The 20,772-nt window shown below is 42.6% G+C and overlaps 1 protein-coding gene across 1 annotated transcript in view; it reads right to left on the reverse strand.

Annotated features, from left to right (window-relative positions):
* LOC117894387 (protein alan shepard) overlaps nt 1-3,839 on the reverse strand; it is a 135,916-nt gene extending 132,077 nt beyond the window's left edge. Inside the window, 1 exon segment of the mRNA XM_034801393.1 lies at nt 3,654-3,839. Coding sequence (XP_034657284.1) covers nt 3,654-3,839 — 186 coding nt within the window.
* Nucleotides 3,840-20,772: the final 16,933 nt, after the last annotated feature.

The raw sequence follows: 20,772 nt of genomic DNA on the forward strand, positions 1-20,772 counted from the left end.
TCGTTAGTATATTTTGTAAATAATACTGAAACTTCACTTGCACTTCATTCTTCTTGCGAGTAAAATATATGTATAGGATATATTATCTTATATCATGGACAGAATGTGAACTGATTCGTAGATTATTACGTATACGCACAATAAATCGGGGGAAATCTCTATATATTTTATAGTAGAACTTTCTATCCTTTCTCCTTTCACACACACAGAAAATGGCGAGCATGCACTGTTCTCACTCCTCCTGTGACTGTCTGGCTGTCTGGATGGTGACTCCTCTGTCTAGACTGTGGATTTTCGGATGATTTTTTCGGGATTTTTGGGCTTTTTGGGTTCTGGGATTTCGATTTCGATTCCGATTTGGCGTTTTGCTTCAAGACTCTTCTGCCTGGGCTCTTCTGGTCTTTTGGGGGGCTGTGGCTGTGTCGAGGCTCCTCTCTGGTGTCGTGGCTTTCCGTCGCTTTTTGGTTTTTGGTGCGCAAAATGAGGAAAAGGCGGTGTTTGTAACTTAACTTGACAATCGTCGAATGGATTCTGAATTTCTCATTGAGTAAGGTTGGACCCGACCCTCTGGCAGCAGGATGTGGCAGTCATTCGGTTTTGCCATTCGGTTTTCTGCTACGTTCGTGCCCGCGTTGCATGCCACACACTCACGGAGGCCGGCAAAATGCCTTTTGTTGGGTATTTGCAGAATCCACAAGCCGACGCAGGCGCACAACGAAAAGGGCGGCATTCAGCGGCTGCATTAGAGAGCGAGACTAGACCCCTTATCCTTGCCCACAAAGAATCCGAATCCGAGAGGCATACGATTGCCGGACTCCCGACTAACGACTCCCTACTCCGATTTCCCGCATTCACGATTCTCCCCCAATTCTCCCTCGATTCCCAATTGAAATGCATCTCAGCCTACGAGTGTATGCGGTCGCAATTACCTTAACAACTTTCTGTCGTACTGGCGTTCAGGCCCATTCGCTTCCATCCGTAATTGTCAACATTGAATTTAATCACAAATTACTACGTGACCCTCCTGGGTCCCATCTATACGTATATAAATATATCCATCTATATAAATCTCTGTATATATCATCCCCCTCTATTGCTAGATTTGGTTGCAACTATAAAGTTTTGAAAACATTTTTTTGGGCACGAAACTCCAATAGAAATTCGACAAGAAAAACACTCGAAAAAGTGAAACAAGAAATTATTCAGGTAAATGCAAAGAGAAAAGAAGAGAGAAAAGCGACAGGGAAGTACAAAATATATTTCCTTTCACAACATTTTTAGGAACTATGTTAATAATTGTTGAAAGTATGTGTAAATGGGAAGCGATTATAATATGAAGACAGAAATGGACAAAATATATCAGTAAGATTTTATATTTACAGCGACAGAATGGAGTTTGTATGATTATAATAGATTATGAGCAAAAGGAAACTTTAGAAACAATAGAAGTATGATCCAATGAACAACAGAATTTGAAGTCACAAACAATTTGGAATATCAGGGGAAATCTAACGAAACAAATTCGTTGAGAACAATAATTAAAAACGATTAAATAAAGGTTATAAAAAGGAAGATTAAGATTGAAATAATATAAATAATATAATGGAAAATTGACATGTAACGATGTGACAAGACAACTATTTCAAAATTGTGTCTAGAATATTGTGTTGTATATAGAACAATAAATACTTAAAAGACTACAAATTCAATTTGAAACCCCTCCCAAAAAAGCTCTACTATTACTTTCTGTCCTACTAAACGCCCTAAAGACTTAACTCCCTACAAAAACTCTTCACAAAACTCAACAATATCCATTCCCCAGCGAAACTCTTCGCTCTTTGCTCTTTTGGTGGGAAAAACTCTTCCCTACGCAGAGTTCTTGGGGGAAAACCCCACCGCCATACAATGCAAAATCTTTCGTCCATTACCATACAAAAGGGCACACAAAAAAAAAAACAGCACACAAAATGTGGACTAAAGTAATTTTAAATATATCTTCCTTAAACTCCATAAACTTCAGCAAACTTCAGCGCGTTTCCTCTTTTATTTATTTTGTTCTGGCATGTAGAATGGAAAATGGGAAATATAATTTTCATTCCAGGCACAATAACTGTGCGGCGCTGACTAAGCGCGGCGACTGTTTACAATTTTCTACTCGTAGCTGGGGTTTTTATTCTGTTTTTTTCACTCGAATTTTTCTTTCTGTTTTTTTTTATGTGGTCTGAATGTTCGCTGCTGCTAGGGAGAAATGTTCGTTGGTTGTGTGAGAGCTGAAAGCTGTTTAAATGAAAGGACCTCCACGGTCCATGCAACGGCTGTTGGCCATTAGAAGGAAGCTGGCCAAAATAGATGCTGCTGCCTACAAAAGGCTGCCTCAGCTCAACCATTTCACATCCATGCACTACCTGGTGCTTATTCTTCCCCATGCATTGTGCAGCAACAGCTTTGAATAGTTTATTATATGGAATACATATAAAGAGGAAAACGTGGGTTCTATATACGATATTAAGACTTAAGGATACCCCCAAAATCAGCAGTAAATATAAAGAATTGTATCCGAAATGACTGATTCGAGTTTTTGAATGATCCCCCTTGCGCACAAGCGAAGCTTGCAAGTTGCTCTTCAATATGAGATGTATGCTTTCTGGCAGGCATTCATATGAATTTATCCCTCAAAACGTTACAGAAATAGCCATGTATAGCCCCAGTAAAACAATATATCCCTCTACATCAGATATTCCTGAGGTAGTTACGCAGTTAAAACAGAATTCGTAGGGCTTCAGGGAGGAGTGGAGGTGGCAGAACGACTACTTACGAAAATGTTGCCTTTGTGTTATTTCCATTTCATGTTCTTTTTCGTTTTAGTTTGGTTTTTTAGAAAGCAAATGCATAAATTATGATGGAAATATCACAATGCAGTGCCACCCACACTCAGCACAGCCCACATAAAACAGAATGTAATTCCATTGAAATTAGCAAAGGAAAATGGTCTTTCTTTTGGGGCTTCCCACACCCACAACCGAGTGTGTGTGTGTGTGTGTGAATAATGATTTATCCAGGTGTAATGGGAAGCAAGGATTCTTTTCCCTCTCACTCTCTCTATGGTTAGGATTAGGGGCAACTGCAACTGTCAGCAAATTGATGGCGGGAATGGTTGGGTAAGAAATCCATATCATTGCCAGGCCATAGCCGCCGCATCAGCGGGAGCAATTTTCCACTCAAATGCCTTCTTCTCTACATCTCTCCGATGGATGGATGTGTCTGCGTATGACACATGTCGATTGCAGTACCGAGTGGCGCCTCCTATTGGCAGTGCAGTCAGCAGGGGAGCGTGCGGGACATCAGGAATCATCGCTCAGGAATGATGGAGAGTGAAGGCCCCCGTGTCTGAGTGTGATTTGAATGAACGATTGACTGAACCAGCGAATGTTTGGTGTGTGTGTGTGTGTGTGTGTGTCTGTGTGTGAGTGAGTTGTTTGATTGCTTGACTGATGCATTGCGCCCCTTGATTGATGGCGACTGTTTGCTTGAATGCCACGGGAATGTATTTCCAAAGCTTCAAATAAGAGAGCCCCCGACAAAAGCTTTCTACAGATTTTCCACCCATAAATATTCATCTAAAATTATAAATTTTAAAATAAATTTTGACTTACGTTCGAATAATTCTGTGATCGTGGCATCTGTGGTGGCAATTGCTGGGAGTTTGAGGGTCCTCCACCTCTCATATGACCCCCACCACCTCCGCCTCCTCCACCACCCTGCTGTTGGTGGGGTCCTCCTCCGCCCATTTGTTGCTGCTGCTGCTGGTGCGGCGGTCCAGGGCTATAGCGCGGATGCATTGTAAGTTCTTGGATTATTTTACTTCTGTTCCTATAAATTCGTTAAATACACTTTCGATTCACACTCGCGACTGAAAAAAGAAGAGAAAACAGATAATTAAGGAAAAGGGCTTTAAAGGGAAAGTGCAGCCATTAAAATGTATTGATGTTCAATATTTATAAGATTTCCAACACTAAATTACTATTTCCTTATATTTCTTGCACTTTCTACTGCCATTCTACTGCTACTGCCTGCAACTCGGCAACACTGACACCACACTACACACACCACTGCACATTTGCACCATCATTAATTTGCTCTCCATCCCTCTCTTACTCTCTCTCTTTCTATCTGACACATGTTGTTTGCTCTCTCTCGTTTTCTAGTTCCTTTTCTTGGTGGCACCACTTCCAGATCGTCTAATTTGTAATTAATATTATACTTGGCTGCTGGCTACCGTTTCCCGTGCCCCGTCTATAAAACTGCAACTTTGTTGATTTCTCAGTGCCGCTTTATGCGGCATCGAGTTATTTTAGCACTTTGTGGCACCTTCCCCTCATGAATGCGCGCCTTAACTCTAACCCCCACCAACACTGGCATTAGTGCATCCCGCGGGCCAGTTGCAACATTTGCACACAACTTAAAAATAGCACACAGCCAGCCGTAGTTTTTATTTTTACGGGGCCAGACATCACTCACACACATTCGCACACACAAGCACCACTCATATGCAGTCTCACTTACGCACACACATATTGAACGGAGGAACGAGTGGAGGGAGAGAGCGAGAGGGACAAACAATTTATATTGAAGCAAGCTCTGGTACAAATTTATTCTATTGCAAATTGTTATTTGTTATTGGACAATTATTATTATTCTCCTTTTTCGTTTGCTTCTCACTTTTTTTGTATCAGTTTGGGCTTACAGCGTTTCTAGTTTTTGTTGTGTTTGTTGTTGGTAATTTATTATTTTTATTTTGGAATACAAAATTGCAGTAGTACGCCAAAAGGACAATGACAGCAGCAAAAGCAAATGGGAGAGGGAGACAGACAGAGAGAGCAAAAGTACACTTGACAGCTGCTGCAGCTGACTGATGAGAGAGCCAGCGAGGTGAGAGAGGGAGAGCACGAGCACGCACCCGGCAAACACAACGACAACAAGTGAGCAAAACGAAAATAAAATATTATTTGCGCACGTTTGATAAGATTTCAATAATTACGTTTATCCTTCATTTCACTTTTTGTTTGTTTAATCTCTGATTAAATAATAATTTACTTGAAGCTGCGGTTCATTCTATTTCATTCTCACAATTGAGAGCACAACACCGTTTCATTTTTGCTTATTGGAAGATACCCTTGCAAAGAGTCTAACGTTTTCGGCAAATGTTTGGCAATGTTGGGTTGAAACCATGGTCAACACTATGAAGTCTGTATATTCTGGACTAGCATAAATATCCAAAACTATATAGACATTAAATTTAAAAAAAAAAGTTACATTTCGTATCATGTACTCTATACCTAACATCGAAACCAACTCAATGCAAGGGTATCAACACTTCGACATCCACAAAAACTTGTTCTTGTTTTTATTTGTGTTCTTCTTTGTGTTTTTGGCGCTGCTTTTCTTTTACACTGTGTTTACACTGCCTCCGCTTCTGGTGCTCGCGCCTGATATATTTTCTGTTGCTGCTGCTGTTGCTCATTCTCACTTTCCTAGCCCCGCTTCTTCTCTGCATCTCTCTTGCACTTTGCCGCTGTTCTTCTTTATGTATTTTTATGCAATTTTCTGAATTTTCACACCTACATCGCCGCGAATGCAACAAATTAGCGTGTTTGCTGCTGCTGCATTATCGAATATATCGAGTGCAATGACACGACACCAGCAACAACTAACACAATGACAATTAGCTGGAATATGGGAATCTTTTTTTAGTTGCGGTAGTAGTTTGATTTTTTGTTACGACAGCAAGCGCTGCGGCGGGGCTTCCAAAGGTTGTTGCTTTTTTTCAGCTTACTTTTATTGGAATTTTCAATTCTCGTCAGCTGGTGCTCGGCGGCTCTGTTGCTTCTTGTTGCTGCTACTTCTTGTTGCACGTTCTGCTTTCAGCGTTTATTTGACCATTTACACACACACACTCACACAAACGACGAACTCACGCGCGCGCACACACAAACAGAGAGACAGCGACGAAGACAGAGGGACCCGCACTTTGCACTTCACAGTTATGTAGCTGCTTCCAAACATCTGAATGCTTGGGATCTTAAAAATTCGCTGAACTCTACGCCTTTTGTTAGTGTTATTTAATGGAAATCGAATTGCGATATTTATGCAAAATTATTACAACGCGAAAATAAGTTTGCGCAGACCAAAAAACGAAAGAAAGCGCAACCACACACTCACAACCGACGGCGACGGGAATCGTTTGCGAAGAAGAGGAATGAGAGGAATGGCACAGAGAGAGCAAACGCAAACCAGGGTATATTCAGCAGAAGGTGAAGCAGTGAAAGGTAGAACTCGTACGATGGTCACAGACATAATATTTATCGGCGAATTGGAACGGCACGTGACAATTGGAAGTCGAAAAATTATGGCTATATATTACACAACTACTGGCAGCGCTACCGTTTTACCTTTTATGTGTTATACCTTGAGCAGCGCAAACGAAATTTACTTTGCCAATCGTTATCTCTCTCCCACATGCTCGCACACTCTCTGGTGCTCGTTTCGTTTTCGTTGCCGGCAAACAAAGCAGCGAAATTCTCTCCGCTCTGCGCCTCTCTCGTAGGTTATGTGTGCCTTTCCCGTTGTTGCTGTTGTTTTTGCCACTGAAATGGCAACACGGCGCGAATATAAATTTAAATAATTAACTAAATGAAAATGGCAAACACTAGCAACGAAACTGGGAGAGTCGCAACCCGTGCAAAAACGAACTCTTATCGGTGGCGGAGCAGAGAGAGAGAGAGAGAGAGCGCTCGAGTGACGTAGCAAAGGGCTTTTTGTGCAGGTGTCAGCTTTTTTCCGGCTTGCCGACTGCAGGCATGTTAATCACCTGTTTGAAGCTGATTGATTTGAATGTGCTTTTTGCAGAAGTTAACTAGAATGCAAAATTTTAAAACTGAGGACTGGGGAAATAAAGGGATAATAAGGGGATGTTGGCTACGACAGCATTCTTATCCACTTCACCCATCTGCTAGATGTAATTGGGTTTGGGTTTGATCCCATTTGGTTCAGTTCATTAAGTAAATACCCAAAATACATTCTACCAAAAGCACACATAAACCAAAATGGCCAACCCAAGCAAGTTTGTGTTCGTTTTGAAATATTTAAATAAAATTAATATTCTCAACAAGTGCGAGACGTAAAAGTGTGACACTCCCTCGCAAGCAGCAACCCACGCATCATCCGACACTCCCACACCACCTACCATCTGTGCCCCTCAGCTTTTGGCACATCACAAAGGACTATGGGACTAAACAAATGATGCATGATGACGACAAAAAAAAAACAGGGAGACGGATACAGAGAGAGAGAGAGACAGATGGAGAGACTCCCACACAATGTAAAGCTCCTCCCACATCAATCCCAACACCCATGAACGCCCCTCCCCATATGAAGACAGTCTGTAAACAATGTTCCGCATGAACCATACCCATACTCCATATTGTTTTTCCTTTTTGCCTACAGAACAATAAATTTGCAATAAGAACAACAAAATTTGAAGAACGAGAAAAAATGGATGAAGTGGAATCAAGGGCAGAGCGACAACGAAATGAAATTGGAACGCTGCAAAAAAAGGCCAAAAAGGCGAAAGAGAATACAACAAAACATGCAAAGAATTTAAATTTATCTTAAATATGCAAATTTAATGACACTATCGAGATATGCAAATGATCTCAAAAACAGAGAAGAAGCAACAAAATATAAGAAAAATGGAGCAAGAAATCAAATAAATGCCAATACATAGACACACGCACGGACACGCACACGGACGGCACAGTGGGAAAAAAAATAACATACATCGGAATGAGTGCGGAAGGAAGGGTACTGAAGGCTGTATAGCACAAGGGGTGGACAGGAGGAGAGCTTCCAGTGAGAGTGAGTACCGTTACAGCCTCTCTGCGGCCAAAATGACGACACGCGTTGGTATTTTCATTAAGTTTGGCACCATTTTCCTTTCGTTCCCACTCCACAACGCTTATTCTCTCACTCATCCACGCTCTCTCACTGCGACATCACCTCACACACTTGTGAGCTGAAACAAAAAAGTCAGTTGCCTTTGGGAGTCGAAGCGTTGGATACCCTTGCAAATAAAACGTTACGCTGGGCAAATTATGCAAATGTATAGAGAAGGGATATTATCCGGATATGCTCTTCGAAACCCTTTGCAGTGTCCACATTTTTCTCCAAACTATCATACCCTCTTCAAGGGTATGCAGAAAAAATTCTTGTCGCGCAACAGCAGCAAAAAGGAGCGAATGCAGAGAGAGAGAGGGAGAAAGAAGCCTGCTGGTACGTGACCGTAAGCAATTTGCAGTTAGAGTGGTGGAGGCTGCGGCGGCTGGCGTTGGCGCTGACGCTAACGCTGACGCTAACGCTGACTCTGTCGCTGAGACGTTTCGTTCCCCGCTGCGTAATCGCATCAAGAAAGTGAAATGTCAGCCGTTTCCATCAAGTTTACGCTGGGTGGTCTGGCCGGTGGGCGGGCGGCATGTGACTGCCTGGAATTCAAGCTAGTTAAAAATGGAGAGCGACGAAGGGGAGACACCTACAAGCTACAAGCTACCATCTACCATCTTTCTAACGGAATGCATTGTATAGGTCACTGCGTAAGTCGGACCTAACCAACAGAACACTCGCAAAAAAAACAAGAGCATCAGCAACAGCAGCAGCAGGACCAGCAGGACCAGCAGAAGCAGAGTGTTGGAGGCGCTTTTGTTGGCGCGTGATCTAAGGATAATTTATGACCCGCCCAAGGACGAGCAGAGTCCGGGAGGCGCCTGGATAGCAAAAGGCAGAAAAGCAGAAAGGTTGTCAGGGATGACTTTGAGATAAGGGCCGGGCCCCGGACGAGGCAAGCTCGAGAATTTAAATTCAATCAAATTGCAGTCGGTAATTGCTCAGCCTTGGGTAACGAGGAATTCCAATTCAAGGGCTACCTCCTACCCCCATCAAATACCAAAAGGTTGAAATTGAGTGATGCAAAATCAAGATTTAAAGTTGGAATTAATTTTAATGGGGAAATTTAAATGGGTTTGAATGGGTTTTTTGAGATTTCTATTAATGAAAATGTAAGAAAATATTATGATAAAAGTTAATAATTAATTAGAAATGATGGCAACCATCAAGTCTCTTACATAGAGGACAAATTCTCCCCAAAAGAAAACCCATTTATGGTAACTAAAATACACACAAAACTCTATTAATTCCCCATTCATTTTCCCATATCAATTCCTTCAGATGCCATGGCCCCGTTAATACAATTTCCACCCTGCTACGAGTACGAGTATCCGCCACATGTATCATGTCGATAATCCATTTTGCACCCAACAGGCAGACATCGAATGTCATTGGCGAAATTAATTTATATAAAATGACATAGATTTAATATGCGGAATGAAGGAAGGAATATTGATGTTGCCTCGCCTGTTAGATGTCGCACTGCCTGCTCTGCCTGCACCCAAAAAGAAACCCAAACCCCCACACATTTACGCGTAATTACCTCTATGAGGAGTGGCTGGGTGGAGAGAGCCGGAACGAAACGAAACGAAATGAGGAAGTGAGTGGAGTGAAGCCAAAATGGCGGCAGCGCCATCATCATCGTCGCCAAGACATCGTTAAATTAAATCTATTGTCGACGCATTCAATGTGCATATAAATCATTTATGGTCTTTCAGCCACACTGCAGCAGCAACAGGGTGGTGGGAGGGCTGTCGGCGAGGGCCAAATGTAGACATTACAACAATTTATTATTTAATTATCTATGCCGCAAAATTTTCATTCACAAGCCGCAAGCAAAGCCCCCAACGTCTGTCTCTCCGCCACGAACCATCCACCCGAAAAACCAAACTCTACCACAGAAAAGACATTAAAGTGCACCACCAGCCATACACCCAAACACACACAGCATGCTCCTCCAAAGAAAAGCCAAAGAAAACTCAGACTCTCTCTCTGGCTGAGCATTTTCATAAAATTTGATTACAGTGAATGCGTAAAGTTTACGACCAAATAAAGGGAATTAACTCAAAGTGGCAACACATACACAGACAGCCACATGTGTGTGTGCTGTGGTGGCAGCTTGCCTTAACTCTATATCAAGGGAATACCCCCCAACACAGGTCTGCCACCATCTTCCTCCCAGACAAATCCATTAGGCGGAAGATGATTTTTTGGCAATGTGTTTGTCCGTCTGCCCCGGCAATGATAATAATTCTGTTATTAAAGCTGCAAATGTTGATTATGATTATGAATTTCGTGGCCAAATTCTAATAAATTTAAATGCTCAGAAAGCTCAGTTTAAAAATGATTCAAGATCGGATAAGGACAAGAGGAAACTGTTGCACAAAAGTTGACTTTTGATTGATGGCTGCAAAGGGAATGGATGTGGTTGGATAGCCACACTCTGATACCCTTATAAAGCCAGCGTAAGATCTGCAAACTTCAAAGAGTATCTAAACAGCGGTGCAATGAAATTACCTTTCATTCTGGTTTTTCTACAAATTGTTTTTCCTCCACAGGACCAACTTTATTTAGTGGATGAAGCTGCCAGTCTCCTGTCCAAACTTGGACAAAATCAAAGCTATTTTGAGTGATTGATTTGGTCTGTAGCAGAAGTTTATCCAGAGATTTGATAAGCGAATCCCATTGCCCCTTTGAATGGTGTCAACTTTGCATAATTGAAACTTCATTAAATTAATTATTTGACGAGGAATTAGGAACGAAATTTAAGTACAAGACTGTGGTAAATGGAATATGGTTTAGAAGGAGGCACTAGTAGAACTTTCAATGGTTTTAACGACCAGCAAAGTCCCAAAATAGAGTTCTAATTTAATAATTCCTTTTCTAAATTAAAATAATTCTCTTTTACTCACATGAAGCCAACTCTCTTCTACTCTGTCAACTATTTGAAATTGTTTTAATCCCAATTTAATGCCACTTTTAATCACAAATAATATGGTTAAATGGTCATCAAAAGTTTTGAAACGGTTGAAAATGTTTCAAGTACTTAAAATGCGACAATTCTGCTGGCCAAATCCGCTTATTGTTTCTGTGTGCATAATTCTGTTGATGTTGCTCTTGTTGCCGTTGCCGTTCCACAATTGAAGCTGTCAAAATGTTGATAACTCGGTTACAGTTTTTGGTTTTCCCCTCTCTCTCTCTCTCTCTCTCTCTCCACACAATAAAAATTCGGAAGAAAATGGGTGGGGAAAATGGAGCAGAATCTTCCCACGCAGCAGCAGCGGCGGCAAGCTGTCGCATTTTGACAATCTAATCTACTTTGGTATTAATCCTTTCTGGCCACAATGCTGCCGCCTCAGCCTTATGGCCCCAAACCCCTTGTGTCAGCCCCCTGCCAGTCCCATATTTGCGGTCGCTGGTGGGGTGTGGGGGTTGCTTCTATTATCTCTCAAGTCCGAGGCCGCAATGACTTCGAATTGCCGCACAGTCAGCCGAAAAGAGCTACAGACACAGACATCCGCCCACAAATGTTTCAACCAGCGGACCGCAACACCCTGTCTCCCATAACCACACCCCGTACCCCCCAGCTTAACCAACCCATTCCCTGGCTTCAGCGCTAACGAGCTTTAAACCGCGTAAACATCTGTGCGAACAGAAAACAGCTACGGCATCGGTAACGTGAAATTCCTTTTATTGTTTGCCCTTTTGCACGGGCACAAAACCCTTTTCTCCGCACCGGAAAATGTACAAAAGAAAAAGGCACAAAAAAAAGAGCCACAAATAATAGCTGGAAAAAAAAATATATATTTGTCCTCTGTTTAAGAGGTTTATTTCTTGCTTTCATGGCACTCAAATTGAATTATCCTGGAGCAGGGAGAGACGCGACTGTCCCCGCCCGCCGACTGCTGCGAGTGGCTTGGCTCTGATTTGATTTAAGCTAATTTGATTGAGCATTCGGTTCAGTAGAAATTTCCCTTCACATAAACACACACACACATACGCATAAAGCGGCGTAAAGTAATCCACAATCTATCCCTTACCGCCGGGCATAGTCCCTAATCGCATTATTAATAAGCATTCATTAGCCAGAAGGCAAGGCCATAAATAAAATGCCATCTATTATATACAAACGATTGCATTTTCCCCTGAAAACAATCGCTTGATTTATTAAATTTATCAGCACAAAAAATATCTCTATTTATAGATGGTTAAATGGTGGGCGGTGGGGGGCAGGAGGCAGGATATCCGTACATCTTTTGGCCACTTGAGGGCATATTTAAAAAAAGGGCAAGAGAGAGAGAGAGAGCTGCGTTTATCATGCGCCACAGGACATTGCCCACAGAAAATTTCACCTGGAAGAAGGCAGAACTCCAGGCAGCATCTAGAGCCTAACCCCGTCTTGGGGCTCCCCTGCTCTCCACTCCATTTTGGAGTGTCTCGCTTGGCTGGGCAGCAAATGTTCCATGCCCCTTCGCGCAAAACGCTTCGAATAATGAAAACCCGAAAAGAAAAAGAGCCAAGAACGAGGTGGGTGGGTAGAACTTTAGGCCTCAATGTACTCAATAAATAACGGCAGTTTAAAGTGGGTTTGCCATACCTTCCGCTGCCCACTCCCCCCTTGCTGAGTGTCATTTGGACCTGTCACTGGCAATTCCCTGCTGGCCGCAAGACTCCTCCTGCACAGTGGCTGCCTGCTGTACTCGTTCTTTTTTCCCCCCCCGTTTAGTGTTAAGTATTTTTGACAGGACATTCGTGTAATTCAAGGCTGCACGGCGGGAGGGGACTCGGGGGTCGGCTATGCTATTCCCTGGACAATTTTACTTGTCGTCTTTTGTGTTGGCCTTGTTAGAGTCTCCTCGGGGTTGTGTCTCCCATGACAAAGCCATGTTGCGCTTTGTTGTCCTTTTAGTTAGTGAAATTAAAGGCTACACAACAGCGGAGCTGCGAAATAGGAGCAACAGCAGCAAAGGAGTGAAAGAGGAAAAAGGATAAAGCAAGGTGCAAAGTGAGGGCAACCGCGTGTTTGGCTAATCCAAGCCGTTGATTAAACTCCTAATTGGTTATATTAAACTTCAAGTCCAAGGCATGTACTTTAAAAATCTCTAAAATAGCTTTGGAAAATGCATGCATATGCTGCGAGCTAATTCAATTTCCCTCCTCGCCCATAAATACATCAGAAAATGTTGCGAAAATTAATATCCTTCCACCCCCAGCTCAATCATCCACTCCCCCTGCAATGTCACACATAAATTCTGCACATTTACAACAGATAAAATTGCCAAAAATGTTGCCGCCTGACCCATTTAAAGATCAAACGCCCTTCGGCCCACACACACACACAGATACACAGACAATTGGCATTTACTGCCACGCCTCCATCTAATTACAAACATTTTGGTGCGTGGGTGGGTGCGGGGTGTGCAGGGGTAATAAATGGCATGTGTTGACCTTATGCTTATGACCCGAAAATAGATTGTAGTAGCAACAAAAAATAGATAGAATGGGGAATCCTCTGCTTATGCTTATGCAGACAGCAAACGAAACCCTAATTGAAACGAGCACAAAACGAACCCAAAAACGAACTCAAAATCGAATCGAAAATGCAGACTGCAAACGCGAAATGGAGAAAATCGAGTTGAGCGGAAGAGCGGAAAATGTGCAACACGCGATGAGCATAAATTGCAATTCCAATTTCCGGTTTCTGTTTCAAATGTCGCACGTTCAAAGGGGCGGGCTATGCCACACACACACACACACACACACACACAGAGAGAAAGAGAGAGAGAGAGAGAGAGCCTATGCCAAAAGGCTTTTCTTCAAAATCACACACAGCAGCAGCAGCAGCAGCAACGGCAGTGGCCCCGTGCAACGTTGCACAAAATTTGTTGCAATTCATTTAATATATAAATTTTTGCCTTTTTGGCCATGCGCGGCATGGCGTTGGGTTGGGCGTCTCGTAACGAATGTGCAACATTCTCTTAAGTAGCAAAAGTTTCAATTTGTTTGCCTCGTCGCAGCAGCAGCAGCGGGGAAATTGCTCATGTTGCTGCCATTGCGGATGCTGCTGCCTGCAATTGTAGTTCATATATATTTAACCGCCTAAATACTGTTTGGCAGTTGATGTTGCCCCCGTTCAACCCGCCACGTTGCTGATGCTGCTGCTGCTGCTGCTGTTCTGCAGTTGTTATCGGCAGCAGCCAAATGGCGGAAAATGCAGCAGCAACATCGCCAGCAGCAGCCACAGCAACAACAGCAACAACGTCAATGAAAATGAAATGAAATTGACGGCAACATCTTTTTGTACACTTTGTGAAGGGTATAGGGATTTTTGCGGGGGTTTAAATATTATAGAAAATATTGGAAAGCAGCAACAGTTGTCAGTCCTGTTCCTGGTTCCCCCAATGTCATCTTAGAAATATTTTAAAAATCATTTATTCCACCTATCAAAAGGCATCTACAACGTCGACTTGCGACACTCAATTCCTTCCCTCTGACATGGCACCGCTTGTGTTAGGTCCCTCTGCTCTCCCCCTCGATGGCATTACAAGCTGCTTTTGTTGTTGCAACTACAAATTGTTATCGAACAACGAGCAATGGAGGCAGCAGAGACCAGTACCAGCAGCAACATCACTGGCTGCAACAGCAACAAACAAAATTGTTGCAGTCGTTTTTGGGCTGGAATTACAACGAACATTGAAAGAGCATTTTGTAAGGGCTGCCTGACTGCCTGTCCTCCCCTCTCCTACTCCTATGTTGCATTATTTATTCACATTTCGCTTTTGCTTTGGCTCTGTTTAATATTTCATCATTAATTTGCTCTCTCTCTCTCTCTCTCTGTCTCTCTTTTGCATTGCTAATTGCCGTGCATTTTGGTGTGGCATTTTGTGTGTCTGAGTTTGTGTTTGTTAATGTGTTGATAAGTGCCCTGCCACTCAGCCCAAAGAAAGTTCTCAAGTTACACATTTATTACCTATATAATGTCCCCTGATTTCGTTTGATTGTGGTTAACTTCTAAGTATGATTCATGGTGCGTTGGCTGCTTGTTAATTTTATAATTGAGTTGAGTAAAATATGCTTGGGATTCCTTGAATTTCTCTGAGCAAGTAGTTCCGTTTTGCATTAATTAAATAAATTAAATTTAAACCTAGTTTGTGGAGAGAGTTCAGTGACGTGGAATGATTGCAATTTGATTATAAAGTTGCAAATATTTTGATGGGGAAATCTATCTCTAATCCTTGCCCAAAAAGGAAACATTTCTGGTACGCTCTTTAAAGTAAAGCTAAATATGTAACTAGTTAAGTAATTGTATCATTTATCTTTTTTTTCGCACATCAAAAACTTTGCACATTTGTGCAAAACATGCCACAACCACACAGTCACATGCAACGCCCACTTTTGCCATAGATTCTAAGCCATTTTCCAAGAGTATTCAACTTATTTGATGTGCTGCGCATGATTAATCTTCCCAAAAAAATATGTCCCACTAGAGGGACATGCGGCAGATAGGGAAATTGAAAGGGCTACACATGAGGGAAAGGGATGTACAAGAGGCAAAAAGCAGCAACATCTCCGGCTAGTGCGAGTGATAGAGAGAGAGCTAGTTTAGAAAGAGATAGAGATGGATGGCTGGCTGGCTGGCTGGTTGGTTGGCAAATGTAAAGCATGCCAAGGCGAAATAAAAACGAAAAACGTTCTCTCTGTGTGTGTGTGTGTCGTATGTGTTGACTGAAAAATGATTAAAAACTTAACTTTCAAAGAAGTTTTGCCCCTTCCTCCCCGCCCCAAAATGCATGCACCTCTGACGGCTCCAACCTCCTTCCGTCATCCCTTCTGACAAGTTTTGTGGGTAATCCTTTAATGCAGCAAACGCGTATGTCACAGCAGCTGCAACTATTTCTCATCACACAGCACACAGACGATGCCAGACAAGCGGGGGCGGACAGCTGTACTACAAACCCACCCTGCGCCTCGCTCACTGTTCCCCCAACGCCTTGGGTGACATTTTCCCGGAGCTACTTTTGGCTACAAATATTTTTGCTCACTTGCGCGTTGCCTTGCCTTTTCATTGCATCGCCCCTTTTTTTTGGTACCTAAATCCCGGCAAAACATTTTACCCAAGTTTTCCCACACATTATACTACTCCTTCCCCAATCTTTCGGGTGCGCTTTTGCCCCACTCTTTCGGTTGTCTTTCGGCCCCACACTCTTTCGGGCGCCTTTCTTCCTGTCTGTGATGCATTCTACCCAAAGATTTTGACATGGCATAATAAATTGTGGTGTTGCCGAGAGCTTGAGCTTTTTTTTTCGGGTGCAAAAACACCTGTACAAACACCTGCACACTCACACCCACACTCACACGCTTATGTATGTGCGAAAAATCTGCTTATTCGCCTGCAGCTATGCAAAACTTTAAAACTGTTTAGTGGATTTTCCACTCTACACTTTTTTCATCTTTGTATGTGTTGTCCCGCCTCTGCATTCCTCACTCTTTCTTTGTTTCTGGGCCATTTTCGCGCCACAATTTTCCGCAACATTAATTGCTTGTCATTGTCAACAACACCACCCAGCCAAAGTATAAGGGGAAGAGGGGCACAGCCTAATGCCGCCTCGAGATACGCTCATAAAGTTTTGCACGCGTAAATTGTAAAATTTTCATTGCATACTTTCGTGCGTCACTCGAAAAGATAGAGAAAGGAGGAAAGATTGCACGAAAAGAGTGAGAGAGAGGAGAGTGGCAGTGGAACCCTCCTTCTTCCTCCCTTGCTGAGTGCGTTGGGTTTCTGCCGCCATTAACATTTTTGCCTTCCGGGAGCAATTGCAAATTAACGTGTGAAATCTGCAGGGGGGACCCTGGCGAAGCTTCTAGCTAAAGTTGGCAGCAGCAGCAAAATACCAGTTGAAGCTTTTGCATAAGTTTGACCAAAAAGTTTCCATCATGGCAAAGAGAAGGAGAGACGAGGATGGAGTAGATGATGTTTATGTGCTTTCCAAGTGCTTATTGAGATGGCTTTAATTAAAGCCAAGCCAAGTCGACTGAAAGTTCTTCTTTGTGGGTCGGGGGCGGGCAGAGTTAATTACGGGGCAGAGAGCGAAAATGGCCAGAATGAGATTCTTAAGCGCAAAATATTCATCCAAATTGTCTAGACTGGTGAAGTGTAAGCGTAATTAGTTAACAGAATTGTTGTTGCCGAAGCACCACTAAAAATGAAAGTGTTATACGCCAAAGAAGCGTTCAGTTTATGGAAAAGAGTTGAAAACAGGTTAGAAGCAGTTAAGAAAGTCTTTGGAGAGCTACAAGTTCAATTTTTTATAAAACAGAACCACTCCCTAGCTAAATTCGGACTAAAACCCACTGTTATACAGCTACAAAAGTGTTATACACATACAAAATGCATGAAAATCAAAGTTTTCCCCAGAAACAAATGCCCTAAAACTGTTATACACTCATGGTAAACTGCTATACAAACTGTTATACCACTTAAAAATGCATCAAATCGCATACGGAAATTAAATTGTCCATTTGCAAACCCCCTCATCAACAGCTTGACAGACAATAGTCGAGCTTGCACATTGACCTGCTCCCAAAAGGCACGCACACACCTCTGGCACCCAGTCACAGCCCACAGTCACGCCCATTCAACCCACACACATTTCTACCTACAAACGATTCAAAGCACTGCAATCGCCGAGCTTTATAAACAACTCATTTTCTCGGCACGTCGGCATATTAAATGATTGCTAAGCGCAAAAGGCAAAAAGCAGAAAAACCATCTGCAATTCATAAAACCCCCAACGATGGAGGTATACTGAGAGAGAGAGAGACTGAGACCTCGTCGAATGAGATTCCCAATCCATGACGAAGTTTTTGCAGGGGATTGCAATGAATTGATGCGGGAGGGAAAGAGAAAACGAGAGAGGGAGAGGGTAAAGCGAGTGTGCAGGGGAAAATTGCAGACAACGCGCGACTATTAATAAAAATATGCGAACAATGCTAAAGAGCGTAGCGCCGCTCAGCGGCCCGAGTGGGGGGAGTGCAGGGGGCACAGAACGGAAGCCGCCTTCAACATTGATTTCAATATGGCGGCTCACACACACACACAGAGAGACACACACATACAGCTGCACAATGAATGACGAACGTCGCTGAAATGAATGAAAAAGCAAAACAAAAACTTTAAATCCTTTAGTTAAACAAAAGGAGTCCGTCCGCAGCGCACAATGGGCTCATGGGAAAATGCGCCATGGGTTATAGCAGGATGTTTGTGAGCCAAGGGGGAGTTGGGTGCAGGTCCCAGGCTGCCAAGGACTACACACTGAAATCAGCATATCCTGTCGACTGCGGCTCGCTCTGGTCGGGAACATTTATATTGTTTACGCGATGGATTAGTGGCGACTAAACGTGGCATATTGGCAACGAGACTACAAACCGATGATCATCATCATAATGATGATGGGGGGGAGGCGGAGAAGGAGGATGAGGAGGAAGGACAAGGCATGGCATAGAGAAAGAGCCTTGTCCGGACTATAAAACAATGCTGACCGCTTTTTCCGAAAGCGATTAACTGGCGAGAACAGCATCAAACTTTAAATGAAGGCCCGGCAAAACTGAGGGAGTGAAAGACTCATCTGACAGGCAAAATCTTTTAAATGATGGCCGGGATTCTGTGTCCCCTACGACTACCCTTAGTTTGCTCTTCATCTAACGTTATTCTTCTGCCACTTCCTTGTCCATCTACTCCTTCTATCGATACTTTCTTTTTGTGTGTGCTCCCTCGTACGTGACCTTTGGGCTAAATTCTTTTAGCAGACTGTCGTCGTTGTCGTCATTGTCGTTGACTGAAACCCAATATGCTTGAAATGAAATTGTAACAATGAACCCCACCAATACACCAACAACAGCCCACACACACACACTCACACAGACACTTAAAGGCAATGGGCAGCACCCCACGCACATCCCACATGGCTTGAGACTTTTTTGGGGGCCAAAAACCAATGTTCATGTCAGACATATCTCAAGTGTTTCCCGCCCCCGGAAAAACCCATTCCCGCGTCTCTTCATTGAATAATTTTTGGTATTTTCTCATGGCGTCAGAAATCTTTGCTCATTATTATTGGCAGTCAAACGCAACTCTGCCCCAACTGGAACAAAATTATGCGAAAAAATTATGATGAAATCGTAGACATAAAAGTTTTCTAGAACTTTGCCCCTTTGCCTCTCGCTCTGTGCGGAAAGGGTTCCGCAGCGTAGGTAATTATACACCTAATTATAATAAAGAAGGTTTAACCAACAGACGGACAGAGAGACAGGCTAGGGATAGTAGAAAAAACTTTGCCCATAAACAAAGGCCCAGAAAATTCTATTAATGTGCTCAATTTGTGATGAAGTGAAGTCTGAAGAGCGTTGAAGACCCATCATAAAATTTGTCGATGGGGTTAGAAGATGGGGCCCTGGGACTTAACCAAGTTGAAGTACTTTTACTTACCAGTTTCTAATTTCGGCGGTAATAAAGTTTCCTTAACTATTGATTTGAGCCAAGAGCATTGTCTAATTGGCCAGAAAAGGAAGTTACAGAGTGGCAGTCCGCCTCCAAAAATGGCGATGCCTTGAAGGATATTCATTAAGTGTAGTCGTAAAACTCTGCGAGAGAGAAATGATAATAACAATGTAAAGTTTCAAATGAATTTTAGAATTTTCAATTAAAATAAATATCTAGCTAAAGTTTTATGTCAGCAAAATGCACTTAAAGTTAGGTTTTTATGTGGTGCTTGAAGGTAAAACCACTTGGAGGGAACATCTTTAAATTCATAAATGTTTGAGAAAGCTGTAAGAAAATTCCTTTCACTTCGGAATAGCTTCCAGAATGCCCCGCAGCATCGTTCATACGCGACAATCAGCCACAAAATGACAGCCATGCCATTCATAAATTTCATTAAATTACCAGAGAAAAAAGAGAAACAAATACAAAACCGGAAATTTATTATGTTTAACAAACAATCTTTCTGTTCCAAAAAAACAGCGCAAATAAATTGTACTTCGAAGTACAATTGCTGAGAGCTGCGAACAGAGAGCCAGAACCCGGAAATTTATTATGCCTCGAAAATTCATTCAATGCCTGCGCCAATGCAGCAAATGTTCCCCCCTGCACCCCCTCGACACTTGCCGCCCCTCCGCTCGGCCGATGCAGCTGAGCCACAGAAACAACAACAAACAAGCCACCAAAAAATGTGGCAATAAAATTGTATTTATTACATTTCTTGAACTTTGCCACATGAAAAATTCAAAAGAAAAACCCAAAAAGTGCAAGGAAGCTCTTGCTGTGGTTTACTTTTGAGTCAGAACGAAAAGGGGCTGCAAGGGGCGAGGGGTGCGGTAAATACGCCGATAGTTACTGAAAATATTTTCCAATTAAACGCAGTAAATAAAAGAAAAGGCTAAGAAGTAGCCCGAATTTTGTACATCAATTGCAATTGGTAATTGAAAAAATTGTTGTGAAGCCAAATTGGCGGGTTTAATTTGGTGTGGAATGTCGAGGAAAATGGGTTACTAGAGGGCGAAAAGTCAGCTCAAGCAGAGCTGGAAGAGAAGTTTTGGCACTGCAGCGAAAATGCAGCAGTGGAGCTGCTGCTGGAGGAAAGGTTCAGGAATGAACCAGAATAGCAATAAATATCTATAGCAAATGGATTATTTATACACATAACTGGCATATACAGCTCTGTAGGACACTGCCTAAAGTGGCATAATAAAGGTCTGTAGTTCTCACAGAGAGGTTAGCTG

This window comes from Drosophila subobscura, chromosome J, assembly GCF_008121235.1.
Source record: "Drosophila subobscura isolate 14011-0131.10 chromosome J, UCBerk_Dsub_1.0, whole genome shotgun sequence".
Taxonomy (NCBI): Eukaryota; Metazoa; Arthropoda; class Insecta; order Diptera; family Drosophilidae; genus Drosophila; species Drosophila subobscura.